This window comes from Triturus cristatus, chromosome 5_2 (genome assembly GCF_964204655.1).
Source record: "Triturus cristatus chromosome 5_2, aTriCri1.1, whole genome shotgun sequence".
Classification (NCBI taxonomy): domain Eukaryota; kingdom Metazoa; phylum Chordata; class Amphibia; order Caudata; family Salamandridae; genus Triturus; species Triturus cristatus.
This window is the reverse complement of record NC_140588.1, coordinates 891,231,359-891,257,108: the sequence shown is the minus strand read 5'-3', so window position 1 is coordinate 891,257,108 and position 25,750 is coordinate 891,231,359. Positions and strand designations below refer to the sequence as shown.

General features: G+C 42.3%; 1 protein-coding gene across 1 annotated transcript in view; it reads left to right on the top strand.

The window, feature by feature from the left end:
* The window catches only part of NRK (Nik related kinase), a 1,057,838-nt gene that overhangs the window by 499,416 nt on the left and 532,672 nt on the right, over positions 1-25,750 (top strand). The window contains exon 7 of the mRNA XM_085608036.1: positions 2,438-2,568. Coding sequence (XP_085464162.1) covers positions 2,438-2,568 — 131 coding nt within the window. The remainder of the gene's footprint in view (positions 1-2,437; positions 2,569-25,750) is intronic.

Here is a 25,750-nt window from a genome sequence, read left to right as displayed (position 1 = left end):
TCTTTTTCTTTTCTTCTCCAACTTTGTTATAACATTCCCTTTATGGCGTTATGCCAAAGAGGGAAAGGGCCAACATGTTTCAGCCAGTGATAGAAAGTGCATAGGTCTTTGTCAAGACTTTTTCAGGATTCAACCAGACTGTCATATTACATTGCTGCTGCTGTAATTGTCTCTTATAAGCTGTGGTGTCTAGGACTTGTCTGAAATTCAATTCACATTTAATTTCATTATAGTATCTTTAATTGGTGGCACTGTTCCTTTAATACCTGCATCTAACGGTGAATTAAACAGCAGTTTAGTTGCTTGTTGAAAAGCAATGTCTATGATGGTTGCTGAGGCACACGTCACAAGGGAGTGCACATGCGCTTTGCCTGTGTAGGCACTAATTTCCAACCGTAAACTGCAATCATGGCTCAAATACCATGACTGTATTGCAGCACATAGGTCTATGCTGTATGCTTGCATGAGAGCAACTAGAACTAGCACACTGTTTGTACAATGTTGTTCAGATAAAACTGCTTCTCTACAGCTTCTGCATCTGATTGCACACGATGCAACAAGATCAGCAACATGCTCATACTCTTAGGCCCTCATTGGAGCAATATCCCAGGGTTGGGATACACACCTGGTCAATTCTGAGAAGCCCAGTTTTTTAGCTCCTGGGCGAGAGAAAACCTAGGGGCATATCACAAGCACCTATTGCCACTGTTTCTGATGCTCCGGTGGCATAGCGGCATTCCTCATATTTACAAGGTGGCGCTAAGCCAATTAACGTGGCTTAACCCCACCTTGTAAATATACCCCTTTCCGCCGCAGTCCACTGCGGCAAAGAGGCGTGCAATGGGTGTTGCAGTGGGTGTTTCATTACTTTTTGACGCAGGCCCAGATTTACAAGGCTGTGGCAGCGCTACAAACTAAGGCCAGGTAATACCTGGTCTTAGAATGGTGATACGAGGAGAAATTATTTATTTCTCCTCTTTTTTTGCTCTTTCTATGTGTGCTGCATTTCGCAGCACACATAGAAATAGCAAAACGCCATTATTGATTGTTTATGTGCAGGAAAGTATCCCTTCCTGGACATAAATAATCGCCCCACCAGCACAGGCACCCTTGCAACTAGCGGCAGAGTGCCTGCGCTGGCATTAGCATTTTTGGCGCTAGGGGAAACACAAGGGTGCGCCGTAGTTTTGTAAATACGGCAGGTCCCTGATTTTCTTAAATGATGCGCTTGGTGTTGCCAAATTTGGCGTACCACCTTGCTGCGGCATTTTCTTGTACATATGCCCTCTAGTTCCATTTAACAGTTGCAGCAATAGACCAGAGAAAACCACTGGCTGCCAAAGGGCAGAGGCACAGTCGGGCCCTCTCTCACACCATGAAATGCTGTCTACAGCAAACCCTGGGCATGCCCCGCGTGCCCAATCCACTGACCCCACATTACTGGTAGTTCTAGATGTGCAGGGTATTGCCCATTCAAGGACTACATCGTTTAATTACCCTAAATTGGTCAGGATATACCAATTGAAATCATGAATTCCAGCCCTGGTATCTCCCATGCAGTTTCGTGCCATTCATAGCGGGTCCCTTACTATGGGTTAGCATGCAGTTGCCTCATGTAAGTGCACCAGATCACGCCAACTACATACACCACTCAGTTAAACTCTGGTTCCTTATGTTGCTAAAGTCATTGCATCGCTTAAGCCTTTTTGACGTTCGCATTAGATGTGCGGTGACCTCTTATACAAGCAGGGTAGAATGTAATCTACGCAGGGCCACTGGAATTATGTGGCATGGGAGGGCCAAATTATGTGGCAGGGTTGAGTAAATTATGCAGCAAGAAACTGCAAATTATGGGGCATTCTGACGCACATTTTGTGATAGTATTAATTCATTATTTTGTTATTTGTAAACCTGTTTACACTGTCTTGGCATTTGTAATAAGCTACAGAAAGGTGACCAGTCAACCTTTGCTAAGCGCCTTCTCCTGCGCTGCATAATGTGTCACTGCATTCTTAGTAACTTTTGAACCATTTAAACTAGTCACAATTTTTTGGGTTAAAATCTGAAGATTATGCAGCATATGATGGATTATGTGGCAAATGCGGCATAATTGAATAATTCCAATAGCCTTGAATGTACATATAGGGCAGCATGTGTAGAGGCACTACATTTGAGCGAAAGGAGTAACTGTAAAACTTTTCTTAGTATATATTTTCTTCTCGTTTGTGCATTTCTAATTTTTTCAACAAAAGGAGACAGCACAACAATACTTCCCCATCAGTTGTGAATTAGATTCAAATGTAAAGTCGAGCCAAATAAAACTCAAAATGACTTTCATAGGAGGCGCCTATTCGTGTGGAAAATAAATAGTTTCCAAATGTTGTCGTGTGTGCTTTCAGCCTGTGCTTCATTACCTCCGACATGCTTGCTTTTCCAGTTGATTTCGGTGTGAGCGCTCAGCTGGACCGGACCATTGGGAGGAGAAACACGTTCATCGGAACCCCCTACTGGATGGCGCCCGAAGTCATAGCTTGCGACGAGAACCCGGACTCCACGTATGATTACAGAGTGAGTGCTGCTGCGGTCACATCTCAGCAGAACATTGTGATATGTGTGTCCAGCAGCAAAACAGAAATGCATCTGTGAAAGGTAGAACTGCAGCGCAAAATGTCTTAATCTATGTCCTTCAGTGGGAGTGGCCAGGTTTTATGTGTGATAGTTATCGCTATACGTAAAAATCGAAACAGGTGTGTAGGGAATAAGGGGCATATCAGCAACAACCTGCGATAGTTATCGCTAAGCGCACTTAGCGCTAGGATAATTATCGCCGGCTAGCGTGGATTTTTACCGCTGAGATAGCATGCTATTAGCAACGCTTATCTCAAAAGCGGTAAATATCCTCACGTTAACTGCCTAAAGTGAGATTATCGCTGGAAACCCAGCGATAATCTCACGCAATGTGGCGTTAGCTTGATGATAGGGACTCACAAACTTAGCCATGATATCCACCTTCCATAGGATATCATGGCCAAGTCAGTCCTGAAGCAGGCGTAAGGAAAGTAGCGATAACAGAGGTTATCGCTACTTTTCTTGCCGCTATGCTTCATGGCGTGGGGCTTGATGATAGGAGAAATGTCGCTTAGCGACATTTCTCCTGTCATGTCAGGTCAGGAACGCCCACTTTGCATCTCATTAGAGATGCAAAGCTGGGCGTTAGGAATTCCTACGCTAACGCAAGTTTTCACGCGTTAGCGTGAGCTTGCTAATTAGGCGATCAAATTGTTGCCGCTTTTTGGCCGAAAACGGCCGCAAAAGCGGCGATAATTCTATCGCCCCGCCTTGCTGATATGCCCCTATTTTGTGTGCAATAAATATCACAGATTATTTGTTTTGCGCTTAAAATGGTTCATGATATGCAGATTTTGGTGTTCCGTGCACCAAAGTATAAAAGCCGCTGTGCACATCACGGGCATTCTTTCCCTATAGATATCAGCAGGTTTGACCTGCGAACTCTGGGGCAGGTTTACCTCTCTTTCACGCAAAGCAGTGCATCAGCCGCAAATGCTGCGCTGCGTGAATAGGAGAGAGGAGGAAAGCGACTCATTTACTTGGATATGTCACTCTCCTTCCTTTTCCCTAGCGCCGGCGCTGAAATCAGCTGCCGTGCGCCACGGAAACACCTTTGCGCCATGGTGCAAGGGTGTCTCCGTGAGTCTAGTGTATTTTTTGTACTGGAGGTTTGGAGCTGGAAAGTAAATTGTGATAAAATGATTTTCCGCTGATTTGTGCCACTTTTGACACAAACACGGCGTAACATTTTAGTAAATTTCCCCCTCTGTCTGGGGCAGGCTGCTCCAACCAGCAGTTCATGAGCTACAAGTAGCTCTCCATCGACCTAAAAGTAGCTCCCCTGTGAGCAGCCCAGTTTACTAAATCAGTACCTTTTTGCTTAACTTAATTAATATATGTATGCTGATTGAAAAGCATGTGTTCGAGACAAAACGTGAGTATATTCAGAACTCTTAAGCCGATGTTTGGAGGAAAATGTTTGAATTTCCAAAATATATTTAAGGTTGATATTTGAGTGATAAATCATGCAGGATTGCGGAGACTTTATTAATATACCTTGTTGCCAGGGGCATTGCTGTTATCACTGTTATATATGACTTGCGTAGAGACATTCCACATTGAAGAAGTATTTTTACGATTCTGATAGTAACTGTCCCCGATGAACTCAGGTGATCACTGCAGTAATGCTGCCTGTGGCGGCCACTAATGTAATCTTGTCTGATGCGCTCACTATTATAACTCTAATAATATAAGTAGTTCAGGATGCTTTTCATTGACAATAAACAGCTCTTATTACCGAAAAGGTTGGAGACAGCTGGTCTGGAGGACGAAGTTTCTATTGCACTTAGGGGTATATTTACAAGCCTCTATTGCCATCACAACATCACTTTTCTTGACGATGTGATGGTGATAGGAGCCTCTCCTTATTCACAAGGCTTAACGCCACCTTGTGAATAAGGCGCCCTTCCACGCTATACGTAGCGTAAAAGGGGCAGGCAATGGGTGTTGTGGTGGGCGTTCAACCCCATCACTCATTGATTTTGACGCTGCCCCATATTTACAAGAATGGAATAAATATGGGGCAGTGCCAAAAGTTAAAACCAGTTAAAACCTGGTCTTACGCTGGCGCAACAAGGAGAAATGTTTAAATTCTGCTTGTTTTTGCTGTTTCCATGTGCGCCGCGATGTGCTACGACATTGATTGTTTATGTCCCAGAAGGTGTCCCTTCCTGTACATAAAGAATCAATAAAAAAATTGCATTTTGCAATTTCTATGTGTGCTGAATTAAGCAGCACACATAGAAGTTTCAAAACACCATTTCCGATTGTTTATGTGCAGGAAGGGACACCTTCCAACACATAAACGATCATTCTCCTCAACTCGGGCACCCTTACACTACGGTTCAAGGGTGCCTGTGTTAGCGCTAGGCAGCTAAATTAGCACCAGCTCAGGGGGAAACTCAAGAATGCACTGTATTCTTGTAAATACGGTGCAGCCATGCGCTTCATAAGTGGCAGAGCAAGGCGTTAAGCCAAGAAGGCTAACGCCGCATTCCTGCACTTCCTTGTAAATATGCCCCTCAGTGTGAAATGTGTGCAATAAAAAAACGAATAACTCATAATTCGAATATATGCGGTAACAGGAGATTACACACATACTCAAACTTATTGGGCAATTTGCAATGAGCACCCTAGTGCTAAACAGAAGCAAGTGAAAAACAAATACCTTTTGCACACAGTGTAGGTTTAGTTTTTGGACCCAATTCCAAGTTATCTCCATGCAAAATGTCTAGCTAGAACTATTAGCTGAAAAATGAATTAAGAGAAAGACAACTTTTTGTAGGTTTACAGTGCTGAATTTGGAGAAAAATCGACCAAAATCCAATGTACGAAAATGGGTGGATCACTTCAGTGCTGGAATTTGAAAACTTTACTCCGTGAAGCAATACATTGGGTGTCAAGGTGCAGCAACAAAAAGGTGGTGGAGTCACAAGGGACAGTAAACATACATTTAGCTTTTAAAAACTCCGCCACAACAAGGAGAAACGTGACAGTAAATCTGTTCTGGCTTAATTGGTGGCAAAGGATGCATTTTACAATATCTTATAAGGTTAAGACACCTGCTGCAGAGAGCTTTGTGTGCCTAGTAAATTTCAGACCATTAATGTGTTTTCTGCAAAGCACATTGTGTAATATGCAGATAACAGATTTTTATTCTATGTAGATGGGTAAGTGGGTTACTGCTTTTGACACAGAGATCCTTTTATTACTTGCACTTCATATATTGCACTCGTCTAGTATAGCACAGTGAGCTAATAACCAGCATGACAGACCTGAATGTGAGATGCAAGGCATGAGTTTAGACTTTATTGTATTTTGTCTCAATCTGGTGTCATTACAAGGCTGCTAAAATGTTTTTTTGGGGTAGTAAAGAAGTCTTATTAGTAGATACAACCCCAAATACTGATTTACATTTTGAATCATGCTTTGTTTCTCCCGGCTATGCACTCGTAGCATTTAATCCATACCAGCAAAGACGATGTGTGACTCCTACACCTTGAAACCCTCATTGTCCTATATAGTGTTGTGGATAATGATTTATATATGTGTATGATTTATAGTCAATGTGTACTATGTGCATGTGATGTAATGTGCTCTGGCAACCTAGACTGGGGTGAGTAGCTCTATAAAAGAAGTAAAGAAAAATAGTGCTATTTAAATTGTTACTTATGGAAATAGTCATACAGACCTATACATTTGACATTCTTACAGTGCATGCATATTTCTTATATGCAGGGATTGAACAAAATCAAAAGGCTGCCTCCAAATAGCAGTTTTTCTTAAGTACTTGTAATGTAATACGCTCTGTGCTTTTGTTTCCCCTCAATTGCATTGGGCACTAAGTGTTAGGCTCCAGATAGCTCCTAGCCAGAATTATACTCAATCAGAAGTAGAGCTGATGGCCCTTTAAATTCGGTTTTTGTTTTAGGCCCAGCTGGAACCTAAAAAAATCCGCCTCGCTGCCAGCATGCTGCTGTGCCAAATAATAAACAGACGATGTGCCAGTGCTGCTAAATCATGTCCCGGTGTTGGCAAATTACAGCAGAACAAACTCAGCTTATTTCACAGGTGCCTCAATTATAGCTGAAGACACACAATTGATGGACGGAATGCAGAACAAATCAAAACATTCACCCCCCAGTCAAGAGATCTGGTTAAATCCATCATTCTTTTGCTCTGCTAAGCCAGGTCCTCCTTGGACCGGAAACAAGTATCCTAGGACCGGTTTCGGGGTTTCACCCCTCTTCAGCCAGGATAGCTTAATTCCAGTGGCACAGTGAGCCCAGGACCCACGTCTGGGCATACCTGGCACACTTAGGGTGACAAAGCAAAAGACACACAATTGATGGACGGAATGAAGAACAAATCAAAACATTCACCCCCCCAGTCAAGAGATCTGGGTTAAATCCATCATTCTTTTGCTCACTATGCCACCCCAGTTTAGGCCTGGCCATATGTAAATCAGTCTTGACCCTGTGACTCATGGGAACAGTCCAGCCTGAACTGCCAAGGTAGGTCCTCCCTGGACCAGAAACAAGCATCCTAGGACCGTTTCGGGGTTTCACCCCTCTTCAGCCAGGATAGCTTGATTCCAGTGGCACAGTGAGCCCAGGACCCACGTCTGGGCATGGCTGGCGCACTTAAGGCGAGAAAGCAAAAGACACACAATTGATGGACGGAATGCAGAACAAATCAAAACATTCACCCCCATTCAAGAGATCTGGGTTAAATCCATCATTCTTTTGCTCATCATGCCACCCCAGTTTAGACCTGGCCATATGCAAATAAGTCTTGTCCCTGTGCCTCATGGGAACAGTCCAGCTTGAACTGCTTCCATTATAGCTTCCGGCTCAGGGTCCGTCTGAATCCCCTTTAATTCCAGAACTGGATCAATTTCCTGAACTCAGAAGAAAGACTATGTTCAGGCTGACTCTATCTCCTTGGTCCAAAAAACTCAATTGCTACTCAAAACGCTACTCAAAAACAAAGGCCTTTATTTAAAGCTTGGCGGACTGGATATTTCATCAGAGACATAGTGGACAGTCCATCCGCCATTCTACATGTGTATTAAAGCATATTGCACTTGTAATACAGGGATATCTGCCACATTAGTGACATAACATCCAGTAGACCGAACTTTAAATCGCTCCCAAAATCTTTCTGGGAAGTTTCAAGTTCAAAATCAGATAGTGGCTTGAGACTGAATGTATGGTGTGGGGTTTGCATGTTTCTTTTGCATATTATGTTCTAAGAATCCAAGATTTATGATGAGAAATACTAAACCAAAAATACAAAAAGGAAAAAAAATGGTTAATAAGTAGAGTACCATGTAACGTATAAGGGCTGTTTGGTGTCTTTGGTCAGAGTGCTGATGCCATAGATATCATAGAATGTTAGGTTGTGGCACATCAGGTGCAACTCTACTCCATGTTGTATCTCATGAGCTGACTTAATTCATAATGCCAATGGAGGCATACTATTTTCTGCACATGCCTTTTAGTCCCATCTCAGCCTCTTCAATATTTCAGAGGGCAATGGAGTCTGTTCTGGAATATAGTATTGGTATTTGGCGAAACATGGCGTGAACATAATGAGATGCTGAGATACATGTTGTAAAGTTCCAGGATCTGAGACTCACCCTGAGCGCTGATAAGTGCAAGTTTGAACAGCGAGAAATAAGTTATCTTGGTTATCGGGAATCTGGAGAGAGGGTGACGCTTAAGAAGAAATTGATCAATACCATTGAGAGTGTGTCATCCCATAAGAGTAAAGATGAATTATTGCATTTGATAGGCATTACAGAGTCCTATAGTTGTTTTGTACAGGTTTTGGGAGAAAACAATTGCCATTATAGAGGGTTATTGAAGAGGAAGTTGAAGTATTGTTAGTCAGCAGAAATTGAGAGTAAATTTATAAGAATGAAAGAGGATTTGAAGAGGTTGCCAAGAAACTAGCCAGATTGGAAGCTTGCTGGAAAGGAATGTAGAGAATTGTTTCTCAGCAAAATGTGAGAGGGCATTGATAAGAGTGAAGGATAATTTTAGAAGGTGCCAAATCTTCAGGCTTACATTTCTAATAGAAACACCATTGTTGTCACTGATACTAGCACCAAATGGGGTGGTTCAATTTTTTGGGCTTTAATCAAATTCAGGATTGTTTTGTGGGGTTCAAAATTTACAGTGATGTCTATTCACAAACAATTGCAGAAAATATTTGTGTCCAAACGTTTGGACAATGTGTTTTTGCTTCACTGTAGAGTACATTACAGGTGCAAAACAATTGATGGCGGATTGTCTCACTAGGTTGGTTGCACATGTTTTTGAGGATGAGTATAGCGCTCCCATGGATGTGTAGTCAAAGATAAGTGTTTGCATCATTGTGGATAGAGAGCAATTGGAAAAGATGTGGAGGTGGGAATTTGACAAAGATATATGTTTACAAGAAGTTATTACAAAGTTGCGACAGGATTGCAGTGTAAGGAACAACGAGAATGGGGAAGTAAAAGCATTTTAAATGTGAAACAGGGACTATGTGGGAAGTATAATCAGAGGCACCAAATTAATACCTTCCCACAGTCTGGGAGGGAAGGTGGTTCAATTGGGTCATGTTGGCACCTTGGCATTGTAAAGACCAAAGAATGGAATAGGCAGGACTTTTAGTTCGATCTTCTGGTTAAAAGGAGTGTGTAGGAATCCTGTAATAGCGACAAGGTTTTGAAAACTGATCACCATACCCACGCAGAAATGATGCCTTCCAAATTCCTCTGAAGAAAATGTTAGTTGACATAGGCCTGTTAGGCCCATCATGTAAGTGCAAGAATATGGATTATTAGTTGGGGTGGATAGTAGTTCACCACCGGCAGTATTCCTATCAGATCCAGTAAAGATTTGAGAAAAATAAACTTGGCCTCAACCCTTGGTAGCTATGGCACAACTCAGACAGGATTAACTTAAGAATATATGCAAACCATTTATAAGTAACAAACCAGTTAAAAAGTCAAAAACGTAATTCAGTAAAAATCCGACTCCAATTTATAAAAATAGAAAATATGTTAATTGACAAAATGACAATCCAATAGAGGAAATTGGAATTATGAATTTTTAAAGTTTAAAAAAAGTTAGCACCAAAAAGCACAAAGCAGCAACCAGGGGCAACTGGTTGCACTAGACTGGGACACGCGTAATTTTTCAGGCTGATCGCGATGGAGCATGCGTTGAATTTAAGGATCAGGATTATCTCAGTGGAAAAGTTATGATCTGATATCAACACCCTGCAGTGAAAGTAGCAAACACGATAAGATGATGGACAGAGTGCTGAAACCTTTGAACCACTCACCCCTAGCCATTCGATCTGGGTTGAGTCCATTGTTCTTTTGCTCAATATGCCCCCCAGTTTGGACCCAGCCATATGCAAATCAGTCGTGACCCAGCGCCTCATGGGAACAGTCCAGCCTGAACTGCCAGGCCAGGTCCTCCCTGGACTGGAAACAAGTATCCTGGGGCAGGTTTCGGGGTATCAGCCAGGCTAGCTTGAACCCAGTGCCACAGTGAACAAGGAACCCATGTCTGGGCATACCCTTGGCCACTTAGAGTTAACATAGCAAACACTACAAGATGATGGATGGACTGCTGAAACTTTTCAACCACTCACCCCCAGACAAGAGATCAGGCCTTTAATACATAATTCTTTTGCTCACTATTTCTCCCCAGTTTGGACCCAGCCATATGCAAAATAGTCTTGACCCTGCTCCTCATGGGAACAGTTCAGCCAGAACTGCCAGGCCAGCTCCTCCCTGGACTGGAAACAAGCCTCCTGAGACCGGTTTTGGGTATCACCCCTCATCAGCTAGGCTAGCTTGAATCCAGTGGCACAGCGAACAAGGGACCCATGACTGGGCATACTCTTGGCCACTTGGTACGAACATAGCAAACACAACAAGATGATGGACAGAGTGCTGAAACTTTTCAACCACTCACCCCAAGTCAAGAGATCTGCAGTGAAAGCAGGCAGTGGGATGGTATTATGAGAATTATTTTGACGGTGTCAGATTCCTACTTAACTTGGAGCCTCGACAAAAACTGTTGGTTTCAGCTGGAAAATCTCTAGCAAAAGAAGTTTGAGTGTTGGCGTCGGTTTTAAGCGTTGATCAGGTCCTCGTTGACAGAGAAACTGAGGGACCAGTTGGATGGAGTTTAAGCGGTCTCAGTGTTGACAGATTCTGAATTTGAGCAGACACTATATAGCGAGAGTTATGGCAAACTCAGACCCAACAGCAATTCACCCTCGGTCGACTGGCTGGCAGGTTGTTCTCAGTCCCTCAATTGTTCTCCAGGCAAAAAGTTTGGAGAAAGAGTCTAGGTCTCAAGTTTTATGGTTATGCAGGAGGAGTATATTCTGACACCAACCAAGGTTTCCAAGAACATAGAATTGTACTTGTGGGTCAAGAGTCACTCAAACAAAAGCCACCAGCAGGGCCCAGGGCAGGTCCAGTGGAAACTAGTTAGCTGGATTCCTACAGGAAGGTGGGCTTCTTGCAGCTTTTGTGTCCCTGTAGCTAAACAGTAGGTTAGCAAGCTAACCCTTAGAGGCCACTTGTCCTGGGTGCAAGTGGGAGCAGCCCTTAGAGTTTTCCTCACAGTTCTCAATAGCAGGTAGAGCACTTCTTATGCCTTCCACAGGTCCAGTAGTGTTCTGAAGAGGGTGCCTAGGGGTGCCACATTTATGCCTGGCACTAGCCTGTGGGTGGGTGTGACTCCTGCCCTCTCCTTAATCAATAGGGACAACGTTCCCAGGGGTATCCCTACCTACTTTTGCAGCAGTTGCTGGGGGCCCTACTGCAAACAGTTCCACAGTGCCCTCGCTACCTAAAACCAAAATGGCATAACTTTTCTCTTCCTGTGCAGAGCTCCTGTGCCCACCCTAGCGGTGTGGCCCAGGAAGGGAGCATACCTTCTCTGTGGTCACTCGAAACCGGTTCTGAGGGAAGCTACTCTCCCACTGGAATTGGTACCTGGCTGGCTAGAGGGACCAAGAAGGTGGCAGACCCATGTGTTAGCTACATCTGCCTGTGATAAGGTAGGCCTCTTTGAAGGAAATTAAGTTCCTGGGCACTGCTCATATGGTCATCCTGTAGGAGGAACAGGACACCTCCCAAATCCAAGGCTTTAGTCTCAGCTCTGGAAGCAAGTCCTCACCTTATCAAGAAGCTAGTCAGCTTCTGGACAACAGTTGGAAGCTCATGCTTTAGGCAGACAAAAAGTGATTTTTTAGAAGTATCTTTTGTAAAATATTCAGTACAAAACTTTTAATAAATATTGTACAAAATGTACAATAATTAAGTTTTATCTGGTTCCTAGGTGGAGATAACATTATTTAATTTTAATATGATATCCCAATAGTTTCCTATGGAACAGATCACCCTGCTACAGTGAAAACAGCTTTTGAGGCCTTGTCACTGTAAAGATATGTGTTATGTTAAACTTTTATATGCCATACTTTTGAATAATATCATGCACCCTGCTTTACTGGGCATTAAGTCCTACTTAGGGGTGACTTATTAGCATTTAAAAGGAGGGTTTAAGCTTAACAAAAGAGCTTATTTTGATAGGTCAAAGTTGCAGTTTAAAACTGCACAGGTAGACTGCAGTTGTAGTTCTGCAATCATGTTTTGCACTGTCAATCTAGTAGCATCACAATGTGTGCTACAGTCCCCTAGGGATGTTTAACTTATAGGCCCTAGGATCCCTTTGTACCATATACTAGTGATTTACAGGTACGTTAATTAGGCCAATTAGGAGCTTAGTCAGTTTAGCCATTGTTTTGGTGTCAGAGCACATGCACTGGGGTCTGGTTAGTAGGGTCCCAGTGCACAGAGTAAAATAAAAAACAACAGCATCAGTACAAGAAAGTAGGGGTGATCATGCAAAAAGAAGCATTTTCCTACAATAAGGAACATTGCAGTATATCTGGCCTGTTTTTACTTGTGCACTTATTTTCAATATGGTTGTAGGGGATCCCACCTCCCTTTTTTGACGTTTCTACAGGCAAAATAATTACCCCACCCATGGCAGGCCTCTTTACCATAAACCACACCAACTGCAGGAGTGGCTCTTGCACACTCTGTGAATGGTTTGTTTGCTCAATTTTTTTCAATGACTGTCATTCAATAATCTCTCATGGTGAATGCCAATTTACTGATCACTTTATTTTTTGTTAATGTACATATATTTTGACTTACAATGATGCTTTCCTATTTGATTTTGTCATTCTCAACAGTTAATGTATCATTTGATTGGATGAAAAATGAAGTGCATTGATATATATTGTACAATTTAAAGTGCTGCTATGTTTTGTTTTTCTACTCCAGCAAAGATCTGTTTAAACAAAAATGTGGTGGATCTCAGCACAGCTCTCAAGGTATCATACAGTTTGTGGAGAGTATCTTTCAGATGGAGGCGCTTCCCAAAGTCTTTGACGACTGATAATTGGGTGCAATGTTGTTCCAAGGAGGTAGAGAAGTACCTAAAGGTGTGGTGTGAAACATAAGAATGGAGACTTTTTAATAAAACTCTGACAGACAGCATCCATATAGTCAGAGTGAATGGTAAACCTCTGGAGGAATAATTAGAGAGTAAATTGGTAGCAAATAGAATGCGCCCTCACTCCTCCACCGGTCACTGCCCTCTTGAACTATTCAGAGGTAGAAGGCCTGGTTCACGGTTGTAATTCTCTTGGATGAGTGATCTAAAGGGACTGTGCAGGTGTCTATTCTGGATGATTAGAGAAAGAAAGAGGAAAAGAGTCTGGAAAAAAGAAAAAGGGGTTTTGACATCAAATAAGCAGTGGCAGTGGTGCAGATCGGAGCTTCCGAATCCCCTCTACTTCCACGGACGGAGTGATCTCACAGTCACAGACGCACACACACATCACACGCTGGTGGGGCCCATTACACTAACATTCATCCTACCACTCTTATCCGTGCCATGTATAAGGGGAAACACTTTCTGATATACCTAACCAATCTGCATATACCTTGAGGTCAATGCGACCAACTAGTTGCTTATAAATCTGACGAAAACATTTCAAAGAATATGTAAATAAATTCAATAAAAATGACAAGAAAATAACCACCCGACACAGAGATTCAAACAGAATATTTGTTTATCTAAAAATTGTAGGAAAAGCCAATTAAATGCAAATTCATTTCTCTCATATTTACCTATTCTGTCTAAATGTCAGATCCTAAGTCAGAACCGGTCCTCAGTATTTCCATCAAGGTTTCTAGCCGTCATGTAGAGTCTCCGTCCTCTCCGTCAGTATAGGGACCTCGGATCATCAGTTCGGGAAGAAGTGGCGCTAGACCTCTCTAGTCTACTAATATTTATACTAAATTTACATTCTGTAATGTTACATTTTAATATTCAGAACGGATGAAATGGCGGAAATAATGTCCTCTTGGTACATTTGCGATACAGTGCAAGATTTTCTCACACTTAGATTGTCCCAAATAATGAATAGAAAAATTGAATGTCCATGACTAATTCGATACTTCTACGGATGTCTTTTTAAGATAATTTGTATCCCAGTGGTGGGATCATCAGTTCATAAGTTCAGCATTCATATTCGATACAAATTTCATGTTCAGGGGCTCTTGGCATCCGTCCTGGATTTGTCGTCATGATCATGGCTTTTCAGTTTTATCGAGTGGGCAAGGTCACAGACAGCGCGAAGCTTCCTTGCAAAAATTTCCATCAACTCGAATGCAGGCTGCGGGTGGTAGCCATTTTCTGGTAGGCCACAATGGCCAACTTAAATGAAATAAGACATAAAACAGAATTACTGCACGGAAATGATTATACGGTGTTATTCCCCTGCTAATACCCTTATGTGTATGTATTTATCTAGCCATTTGCGACATCAGAAGCCATTAATGCATATTAATTATAAGCGCAAACACAATAACATTACATAAGCAACATCGATTTCTGTCAGTTTGCTCACCAACTTAGTTCACTTATTATTGCAGCCATGCAATAGCATTCCCACGTGTAATTCTCTTGTTAATAAGGTTGGTTAGGCAAGACTTTAACATCTCTTTAGTAATTAATGATTAATCAGTAGTACTTTTAATTATAACATGCGGAAATGAAACAGGTATTCGGTTTTAAGGAAAAAAACCCTGCTCCATCAATCCCCCCTTTGGTGATATCTAATCACCACAAAATCAAAACCCCAAAAATCAATTTCGTTTCCCCTTTTGGAAGAAATTCAAAATGTCTTCTTGTTCATTTTTCAAACCCTTGTTTCCAACTCATCTTCTTTTTTAGATTCTATATACATGCTTTCTCTTAACTCTTCTAATTCTATTTCTTGTGGATCTCTTTCTGGTTTCTTTTGTCTTCTTTTAACATTTTCTTTTGTGATTTTCTTTTTATTTCTTCTATATCTACAACACATACACCCTAATCTAAGAATCAATAATGCAACAATTACACAGGTTAATGGAAATAATATCTCACCAAAAATGGTACTACCTATTTTAGCTATAAAATTCTTAATAGCAATCATCTTATTAGCCATTCTAGTCCAGATACTTTCAGCTTCCAGTGGTACTAATTCTTCATGCAAATCAGTAATATTTTTTATATAAACTTTTAGATCTTTACTTTCGTCAGGAATGTAAGTGCAACAATGTTGAACTTTCAGCATTCCACAGACTCCACCCTCTTTTGCCAAAAGAATGTCAAGGGCAAGTCGATTTTGCATCGCCATAGCACGCAAAGCAACCATTTCTGTATTAACTAAAAGAAAGCCTCCAGCGGTGCTTGTTGACAAGCGATCCACCACTGTTGACAGCTTCCGAATGCCAAATGAATTCAAAGAAATTCCCACTGCTGGAATTAAAGCTCCAAAAATATCTCCTACCATTTCTGTCCATGTTTCTCTTCTATAGCGTGTTAATGGATTAGTTTGTTCAATATTATCTACTCTATCCATGTGAAAAATCTTTGGAAAGACCAGGCCAACATAACATGTACCAAACCAATGGTCAGGCAAACGGTAATAAGCCTTGTTCCCACAAATATAATACACTCCCGGGAAAACTGGATCTTCTCCTCCTCTAAATCCCCATCCGGTTGCAATAAAGTATGTATCATGGCACTCACTAGTCCCTATGAAATAATAATCATACTGGGATCTCTTCCTGGTAATGTACAGTTTGCCTTTCTGTGGGGCATCTATAGCCATAGTTGGACTGGCTCCATTTTTCAGCTCCTTTTCTTTCTCAATATCCCACATTGTGTCACTCATTTTATGCCCTTCTGCTTTCCTGTGCATGTTCAACCTTCTTCTCTCAACCATGTCTAGAAAATGTTTCTCTTCTCCCTTCAAACTGCAAGTTAAATTGTTTCTAAAAACATATTCTAAGGTTAATTCTTTGGTTTCTAAAAAAAATCTCACCTAAAGTGTTAGCTTCTTTTGCAGGATTCAGTGCTTTATTCATAGGCAGTTGCCCAAGAATATTATCTACATTAGACATATTATAATCTAATTTTCCTAACTGGTAAAATATACTAATCAACACACTACAGGAAATTCCATACGTAGCCGGAAGATGATGATAAGTCACTCCTTCTGAAACAGAGGCAGGTAATTGCATGCAAACGTAGCAATCCCTTACTTCCATTGTCTTTACCTACTCATACAACAATTTTGAAAAAACATTGCTAGAAAAATCATTAATTGACCTATCCTTATGTATATGTACATTGCTAGTTCTAGTTGGTACTATTTTCTGTGAACTTTTCCCTATACTAGTTCTGTTCTCAGTATGACCTTCTAAAGTGTCTATAGTGACTCTAAATGAAATCAAAAGAGCAAGCACGCTCCAAAGCAGCATTAATAAACCTGTACAGCAGCAGCACATCTTGCACCATCTTTTCAGAAAGGTACATCTACTTTTATTATTCTCAGTGTTAGCTATTTTTGTTAATTTGACCGTGTCTTTTGACTTAGCCTCTTCTACTCCTCTACTGAACTTATTTGGGCAGCAAGTACCCACCAGATTATTACAACCTATTAGTTCTTCATTTTACTTCTTCACTTTCTTCTTCAAGTGACTTCCTTGGATTTTACTCAATTTGGGTTTTCATCACTTTTCACTGTTTCTTCATCATCATCAAACTGTATCAGGTCCTGAACATCCGTTTCTTCTCCAATGTCGGACAAGATAACTCTCAGGATTCCCACAGCTTCTTCTTCAGCAAATTCTTTCAGTAAAGCCTCCTCTGGACTTCCTTGACTGTCTGCCTCTTCTTCTTGTTCAGGCAGTGCCACATACGTCCATTCCGGTGACTTGTACCTCTGGTTTGGTTTTCTTATTCTTTTAGCTCTCTCAGGTATCTTTGTTTCTTCTTCTTTAGTTGGATTTTGACTTGACACTTCGTTCACTTGTTCAGCTTTCGAAGAGTTAACTCGTGTCAGTCTGTACCTCAGTCTCTTTATCATATTTGGCCAAAGATCACCTTTTGCATTTCTCTTTTGTTTTCCTTCTTTATTGTTTCTTTCTCCAAGCCAAGTTCTCTTTCTCAGAACTCGTCCTCCATGTATCTCATTATCACTTTCATCAGACTCTGTCTCAGTTGCCTCTTGTTCATCAACAGCTCTTCTCTCTAACAACTACCTTTTCTCCAACAGTCTCTTTTTCCACCCATTGAGATTTCCCTACTTCTGTCCCTCCTTGGGTCTCCAACACGCAATCTTCTTGCTGTCTACTTGTCCCTTCACCTAGCTTGTTGTTGATGTTCCCTACACCTCCTCGGGGTTTTTCCGCAATCTGTCCCTCACTGACTTTGCCTGTCCCTTTTTGTTCAATATTAATGTCAGGTGGAACTTGTCCAATTTCCTCATGTGATTCAGGTGTCTCTTCTGTTGGAATGTTCTTTTCTTTTCTTTCTTTCTTTTTGTGTTGGTCACTGTCAGTTAGAACCTCAGGCACTTCTTCAGAATCTGAACTTGCCTCTGCAGTTTGCACTGTTCTTTTCAGAACCTCTTCTGGTGGGATGAAAATTTCTCTTGACTCACTTTCCCCACTTTCAGGATTCTTTTTCCTTCTTACTGTCTCGCTGTCTGCATCATCACTGGAATCAGATTCTTCAAAGTATTCTTTTCCAGTGCCGTCTCTTGGATTTGGAACTCTCAGTGTGTGACTTGCATGTATCCAATTTTTCACTCCAGCACACTTCACAGCAGTCGTTGTGGTCAAGATGACTTGTCTTGGCCTTCCCCACCTTGCAACCAGGCAATTCCTTCTTCTGTGGACTTTTATCCTTACCCAGTCCCCTGGGCTCAGATCATGGGCTGGTTTCTTTTCAAGTGTGGTGGCGTCTTCTCCAACCTGGTGAAACACAGAATGAACTGCGTCAGCCAGGCCCTTACAGTAATCCAAAATCATGTCATCAGTTATAGTCATCAGCTTGTTGACTGGTACAAATGCATGTCTCATAGCACGTCCCATGATAATTTCATGTGGACTCAAACCTGTTGTTCTATCTGGAGTAGACCTAATGGTCATCAGGACTAGAGGCAAGACATCGGGCCATTTCATTCCTGTGGCTAAGCACATTTTGCCAATTCTGTTTTTGATGGTACCATTCATTTGTTCAACCACACCAGAAGCATCTGGTCGGTAAGCACAATGTAGCTTCTGCTGTACACTCAATGCTTCACAGATTAGACCCATGATTTCATTATAAAAATGTCCTCCTCTATCTGATTCAATGGTTACTGGGAACCCGTACCTTGGGATGAACTCTCTTAACAGTAATTTGTCCACGGTTATCCCATCATTTCTTCTTGTTGGATATGCCTCCACCCACCTGGAGAACAAACAGACCACCACCAGGACATACCTCAATCTGTTGACTGGGGGCATTTCAATGAAGTCTATCTGCATTCTTGTGAAGGGTCCTCCCTCCCTGCCTATTGTTCCTAGGCTCACCACTGTTTTCTTTCCAGGATTGAATTGTTGACATATCAAACATCTCTGACAGAGACTTTCTGCTATCAGCCTGAACTTTGGACTGTACCAGGTTTGCTTAAAGGCTCTTATCATAGCATCCCTCCCCAGGTGTCCTTGGCCATGATACATCCTTGCCATTGTTGATAGCATGCTATTTGGCATGACTGGTCTTCCATCCCTATAGACCCATACATGATCTTTTTCTCTAGGTGCACAACCTGCTTTCACCCAATCTTTCATTTCCTCATCTCCTGCTTCATCCTGCAGCTGTTTTACTTCCTCCCATGTTCCCACCTCATTAGTAAACATTAAGGAACAAGGAGATATTTCTCTCTCTTTACCCCGGTTAATGGAATGATTGTTTCTTGCACGGTATTGTGCTATGTCATTTGCGAATTTATTTCCCACAGTAACAAAATCATCACCTTGACCATGAGCAGCACATTTTACTACTGCTAGTTCTTTTGGCAGCTGTATCGCCTCTAGCAATTTTCCAACCACTTCAGCATTCTTTATGGGAGTTCCACTTGAGGTCATGAAACCTCTTTGTAGCCATAGCTGGCCGAAGTCATGGACAACTCCGAAGCCATACTGACTATCAGTCATCACAGTCACTCTCACACTCCTCCCAATCTTGCAGGCTTTTGTCAGTGCCACCAATTCTGCCACCTGAGCGGATTTAACTCCTTTCAAGGTGATGCTTCCACAACTCCTGAAACTGTACACACAGCATAAGCAGCACTCAGTGTTCCTTCATCCGTTCTCAAGCAAGATCCATCCACAAACAACACATGATCACTTTCGGTCAGTGGAAGATCTCTTATATCTGGCCTTGGTTTTGTACAGTAATCAAGCACATCCAGGCAGTCATGATCAACTTCATTTCTCACTCCCACACATTCAGCATCAGGCAACAGTGTCGCTGGATTCACATTCACACATCTCTCCAGGCTTACATTGGTTGCACCAAGAATGACTTTCTCATATTTAGTCAGCCGACTATGAGACATGAACTGTGTCCGGCTCCTTGTCAAAAGGATTGCCACATCATGAGGTACGAATACCCGTACAGGATATCCCATTATGATTCCCTCACTTTGTTCCAGACTTTTGCAGGTAGCAGCTACTACTTTCAGGCAACCTTGTAAACCCACAGCTACTGGGTCAAGAGTTGCTGAGAAATAGGCAATTGGCCTCCTCAGGCGTCCATGTTTCTGGATTAACACTGAAAGTGCACATCCATTTCTCTCACTACAATACAGCTCAAATTCCTTTTCATAATCGGGCATTCCTAGGGCAGGAGCTTCACATAGTCTGTCCTTTAACTCTCTAAATGCAGCCATTTCTTCTGGATTTAGTTCTAATGGGTCTTTCACCTCACTTTTGGTCAATTTAATCAATGGTTTGGCAATAAGGGAAAAGTTACTTATCCACTGACGACAGTAACCCACCATTCCCAGGAACATTCTCACTTCTCTCTGTGTCATTGGAGCTCTCATCCCTCTAATGATTTTAATCCTGTCAATGGTCACTTTCCTCAGACCTTTCTCGATGTTATGTCCCAAGTACTGGACTTCTTTCTTGCAGAATTGCAATTTGGCTGGAGATACTTTTAATCCTCCATCTGCCAAGTGATTCAGTAATGCAATGGTGTCTACTTCACAGGCTTCACGGGTTTTTGATGCCACAAGCGGGTCATCAATATACTGGACCAAGACTGAATTTTCAGGCATTGTTAGACTTTCCAGAGATTTCTTCAGCAATTGATTAAATATTGAAGGGCTCTCTGTATACCCCTGTGGAATTCGGCACCATGCCAAAACCCGCTTTCCAAATCTAAAAGAAAATATTGGCTGGCTGTCATGATGCAATGGAATTGAAAAGAAAGCATGACACAGATCAATTACAGTATACCATTCTGCATCATGGGGAATCTGATACAAAATCACTGATGGATTTGGCACAATGGGACAACATGACACAACAATCTTGTTAATTTTTCTCAAATCCTGTACTATTCTGAACTTTCCATTAGGTTTCTTCAGTCCCATTATTGGTGAATTACAGGGCTGCTCAATATTTCTCTTAACACCCCCTGCTGAATCATCTTCTCAATTATGGGTGTTGTTCCTTCAATTATTTCAGGCGTCAGTCTGTATTGCGGTATGTTTGGGTAAGCCACTCCCTCTTTTACAGTAATCTTTACTGGATCTACATTTCTCATCAGACCCACATCCTCTCCAGTAAAATCCCAAACTGCTGCTGTCACTGTCTGTTTCTATTCTGGGGGTAACGCATCTGGATTAAATATAGCATATGTTCCCAAAGCCTCACATTCCCTGTTATCCATGGTCATCCTGTATAGAACATCTTCATCTGGTGTTTCAAAGGTTATTCCATCTGGAGTACAGAAAATAGTGCAATTCATCTTGCGCAGCAGGTCCCTGCCTAGCAAGTTCACAGGACTTGTGTCACACACCACAAATCGGTGCATGTCTGAAAATTTCCCTATTCTAACCCTTACTGGTTCAGTAAGTAGTGTTTTAATCTGTGTGTTGGACACACCAACTACTTGGATTGCTTCGTCTGAGAGAGGAAGATTCTTTATATCAGCTGACCTGACAGTTGATCTCGTGGCTCCTGTGTCAATTTAAGAAAGTAACACTTTCACCATTAATTTTCCCATCTACAAAAGGCCCTGCCTGGTCTATTTCTAGAGTTGCGCCAAGTAAGCACTCCTCCTCCTCTCTTCGGCACCGTCAGAAATCTCCCTCGGAGTCGCTTCCCTCATTTTTCAGCCAGTACTGAGAAACAGCGCATGCGCGTTTTGGCTTGATTACCTGTTCTTCATCGTAGAACCCCGATTCTTGGCTGTACTTCTGGGATCCTCTTCTCTGCGGCAAGGGTGATTTTGGCACCTGATTCTGCTGCTTATCAGCTTTCTGCTGTTGCCGATGCTGACCACACCCCTCACTCTGCACCTGTGAATTCAATGATGGATTGTCATCATTAGTAGACGGTGGATTCTTACACTCGGATTTCCAGTGCCCTAATTTTCCACAGTTGTGGCATGGGAACTTTTTCTTCGCTTCTTCAATGTTTCCTTTCCCTTTTCCTGAACTAAACCTGGTTTTATTTCCTGGGTTATTTGCTTGTTCAACCAACTGAGCTTCCTGTCTTTCTGCAACTTTCACCTGTGCCCACATTGCCTTTTCTTTTAGCTTCCTCTGTTTTGCCTCAATGTCATCACTGAAGTATTTTGCATGTCTCAGAATCTCATCAATCTTCTTGCTCTGCCAGTCTACGGTATGCTGCCTTATCATTTCACTGATTTCCGGCAGCAAACCATGCATAAATCTTTATACAAAATGGCTCAGGTCCTTGTCACCCAGATGTTCATCTCCACTGAACTGTTTGAAAGCTAATATTAGTCTTTCATAATATGCATGGACTGATTCTTTCAATTCTTGGTGTGTTCGATCTATTTTAACCCAATCTGTTTCCTTGGGGGGTACCTTATTTTTCAAGAAGGCCATAACCTGCTCATATTTCTTCATTACCTCCGGATCTGGAGCTCCTGTCTTTGGATCTCTCGGGTATTCCTTAGTGGGCCAGACTATGACTATTTTACATTCTGCCCTCAGGTCTGCTGGTACAATTATATCAAACAAACTATTCAGGTCAATCCACAGCACTTTTGACAACTTCACAAATCTGTCGACCTGTCTATACCACTCAACGGGCTTCTCCCTTAGTCGAGGGAAATCATTTGTAAAGGATAAAATATCCTGTCTGGTCCATGGGACATGTACATACCCACCTCCTGGAATTTCTCTCATGGGGTAAGCTGTTACTGCCTTCTCTTTTTCTTTCAGAGGGAATGTCGAGTAAGTTCTATCTGCCCCATCCTCTCGCTTTCGGTACCATCTGTCTTTCCATCTTTCTACATCTCCCCATTTCTTTAGCAAGGCAATAATTTCCTTAATCTGTCCTGTTCGGCCTGCGTTGTTCAGATTCTCAATGTCCTTATCTGTAAAATCCACTCGGTAAGGCTTTTGTGAAGCTTTTACCTTGTCCATGTCAATTCCCAATGCACTGGCTATTCCTTTCAACCTGTCATGTATATTCTTTGCTCTCCATGTGATGCTTTTGCACAGGAAGAGGATCTCCCCTTCCTGATAATTTTTCAGTGTTTCTGTAGGGATTGTTACTACAATCATCTCTTCCATTTCCATACGCAGCCTAGCTACATCAATTCCCGGGGATTCTCTTTCTTTCCTCTGCAGAGTCTTCAGCCAATCATTCAAATCTTCAGCAGTTATCACAGATTTTTCTGCACCCCCTGGTTCTGTCACTCTTTGTGGTTCTAAGATTGATCCTCTGTTCCCTTCCACACATCCAGAATTCAAACTTGAGTTAGTCTGCATACTCAATTCTCCTCCACATATGGTATGTCTCCATTGATTTTCTCCTGTTCTCCACTGTGTTTCTCCTGCTCTCATTTCTGCCCGCTCCGGAGGAACAATCAATCTATTGCCCACATATGGTACTGTCAAACCACTTTCGCCCGTCCTCTGCTTGTCAAAAATCGGCATAACCGGCCCTATTGTCACAGGCACTGTAACTGCCTCAAGATTTTTAGTCAGTTCTCTGATTTTCTCTGTTAGTTCAAAGGTAGTTCTTGCTAGTTCTCTGGTCTTTTCATCCTCAAGTTCATTCTCCCTTTCTATCTCTCTTTCTCTCGCTCTTTCTCTCTCTCTTTCTCTCTCTCTATCTCTCTCTCTGTCTCTTTCTCTATCTCTCTCTCTTTCTCTCTCTCTATCTCTCTCTCTTTCTCTTTCCGCCAGAGAACAACTGCTTTTCAACCCAGGGGTGGTACCCTCTGTTTTAATAATCCGCAGGGTGTCTCTCATCGGGGTCACTGCTGTTCCTACCTCTGGTTCTCGTCTATACGGGGTGGTCTTTTATAGAGCATGTCCTCTAAGACATCATCATCAGACTCATTTGCCCCAAATCTCCTGGGTTCTATATTATGTTCTTTCTCTGTACACTTTCTTCCCTCTGACTCCTCTGCTGTTCTTACAGGATATAATCCCTCGGCCATACTGGCATCACGCCACCTTCTCATTCGGTCATGATGGGTTTCGCGATCATACTTTCGCCCAAACATGTACCTGTAACTACCCCCACCTCTCTTTTTTTCTCGTTCATGCATTTCATCTTCCCATTCAGTCAATGCCTCAAACTGCGTCGACCTAGGCCGAGGCTCTAAGCTCATCATCTGCTCCCGTAAATTCCTCAGTATGGCCAGATTAAATGAGCCATGTTCCGAGAACGCTAACACTCCATCATCTTTTGTATACTTCACCCAGTTATCTAACCAAATACAGGTATGATACCGATACTTTGCAACCATGAAGGATGCGGGGGTTCTTATCGGAGGAAGTAACTGTCCTTCCCTAGTCACAATATCTTTATCCTTGTCAAACCAGGTCTTAACCTTACTAAACAAGGATTTCTTTTTCTTTTCCTCAGCGTGGTAATACATTTTCTTATTTTCCACAAGCTGTTTGCTCTTTCTACAACTGTACGATCTTCTGTCCAATTGCAGCGCGACTCACACTAACACACCAATCCTGGAGCGTCTACGTCACTAATTCAGTCCACGAATCCCAGCACGACTCACACCAACGCACCAATCCTGGAGCGTCTGCGTCACTGACTCAGTCCACGAATCCCAGCGCGACTCACACCAACGCACCAATCACCGTGCTTCCACTGTTCTAACCCACTGTCCAATTACAGCGCGGTCTCCCTGACGTCAGCAGTCGCTGCAGTAGCTTCTGCTCCTGTCTCCCTGTCTCTCTCGTCTACCCCTCCTTTACAAGACTACTCGGTAGACTTTGTTTCAACTTCTACGAGTCTGTTAGTTACAACATACAAACATCTCCATTGTCTGCTTCGCTAGCCACAGAACAGCAAAAGACCTTTCCCACAAGAATTCTGCCTTTCCCGAGAGCAGCGCTTACCTCTGCCCTACTACAGAATCGTTACTTCCGTTGATAAAGTAGCACATCCCTCTACTCTACCCTTCTAACAAGCACCAATTAACTGTTTTCTCCTGAATACTCCTAAGAGTTTCACAAATAACCAGAATGCCTTCTCATTCACGCACTTTCACACCAGAAAATGTAGTACATCCACACAGAATTCTGTCTTTCCCGAGAACAGCGTACAGTTTGTCCTACTACAGAATTATATCACACGTTAACAAAGCAGCGCTTACCTCTGCCCTGTCCTTCTAACAAGCTCAGAGAATACCTATTACCTCTTTAGTGATAAGCTTTAACGGAATACCATACGGATCCCTGAGACCTAAGACCAGAACTTCACAGATAACCTTCACTATCATATACACTTCTCTCACACAGAAAATACGTTTCTAATAGCAACACACGGCGATGCTACCTCATCGAACCCAGACAATGCGACGTGCAACTTCAATCGTCACACGTTTTCCCCTGTCTGCATACAGGGCCAACAATCCCGCCTTTTTCCGAGAGCAGCACTCCCTCTGCCCTACTACGGAACTGTCACCGACTCCCTACATCCCAGAAGCCGTTCACAATACATAAAACTCAACACAACTTCAACATACAGTGTTAGTACAAATATCAATCAATAATCAACAAGCCTATATACACGCAATTTCGCCAGATCAAGACAATAGTTAACCATCATTCTGCTACCAAGAAACTGGTGCAGATCAGAGCTTCCGAATCCCCTCTACTTCCACGGACGGAGTGATCTCACAGTCACACACGCACACACACATCACACGCTGGTGGGGCCCATTACACCAACATTCATCCTACCACTCTTATCCGTGCCATGTATAAGGGGAAACACTTTCTGATATACCTAACCAATCTGCATATACCTTGAGGTCAATGCGACCAACTAGTTGCTTATAAATCTGACGAAAAGATTTCAAAGAATATGTAAATAAATTCAATAAACATGACAAGAAAATAACCCCCCGACACAGAGATTCAAACAGAATATTTGTTTATCTAAAATTTTAGGAAAAGCCAATTA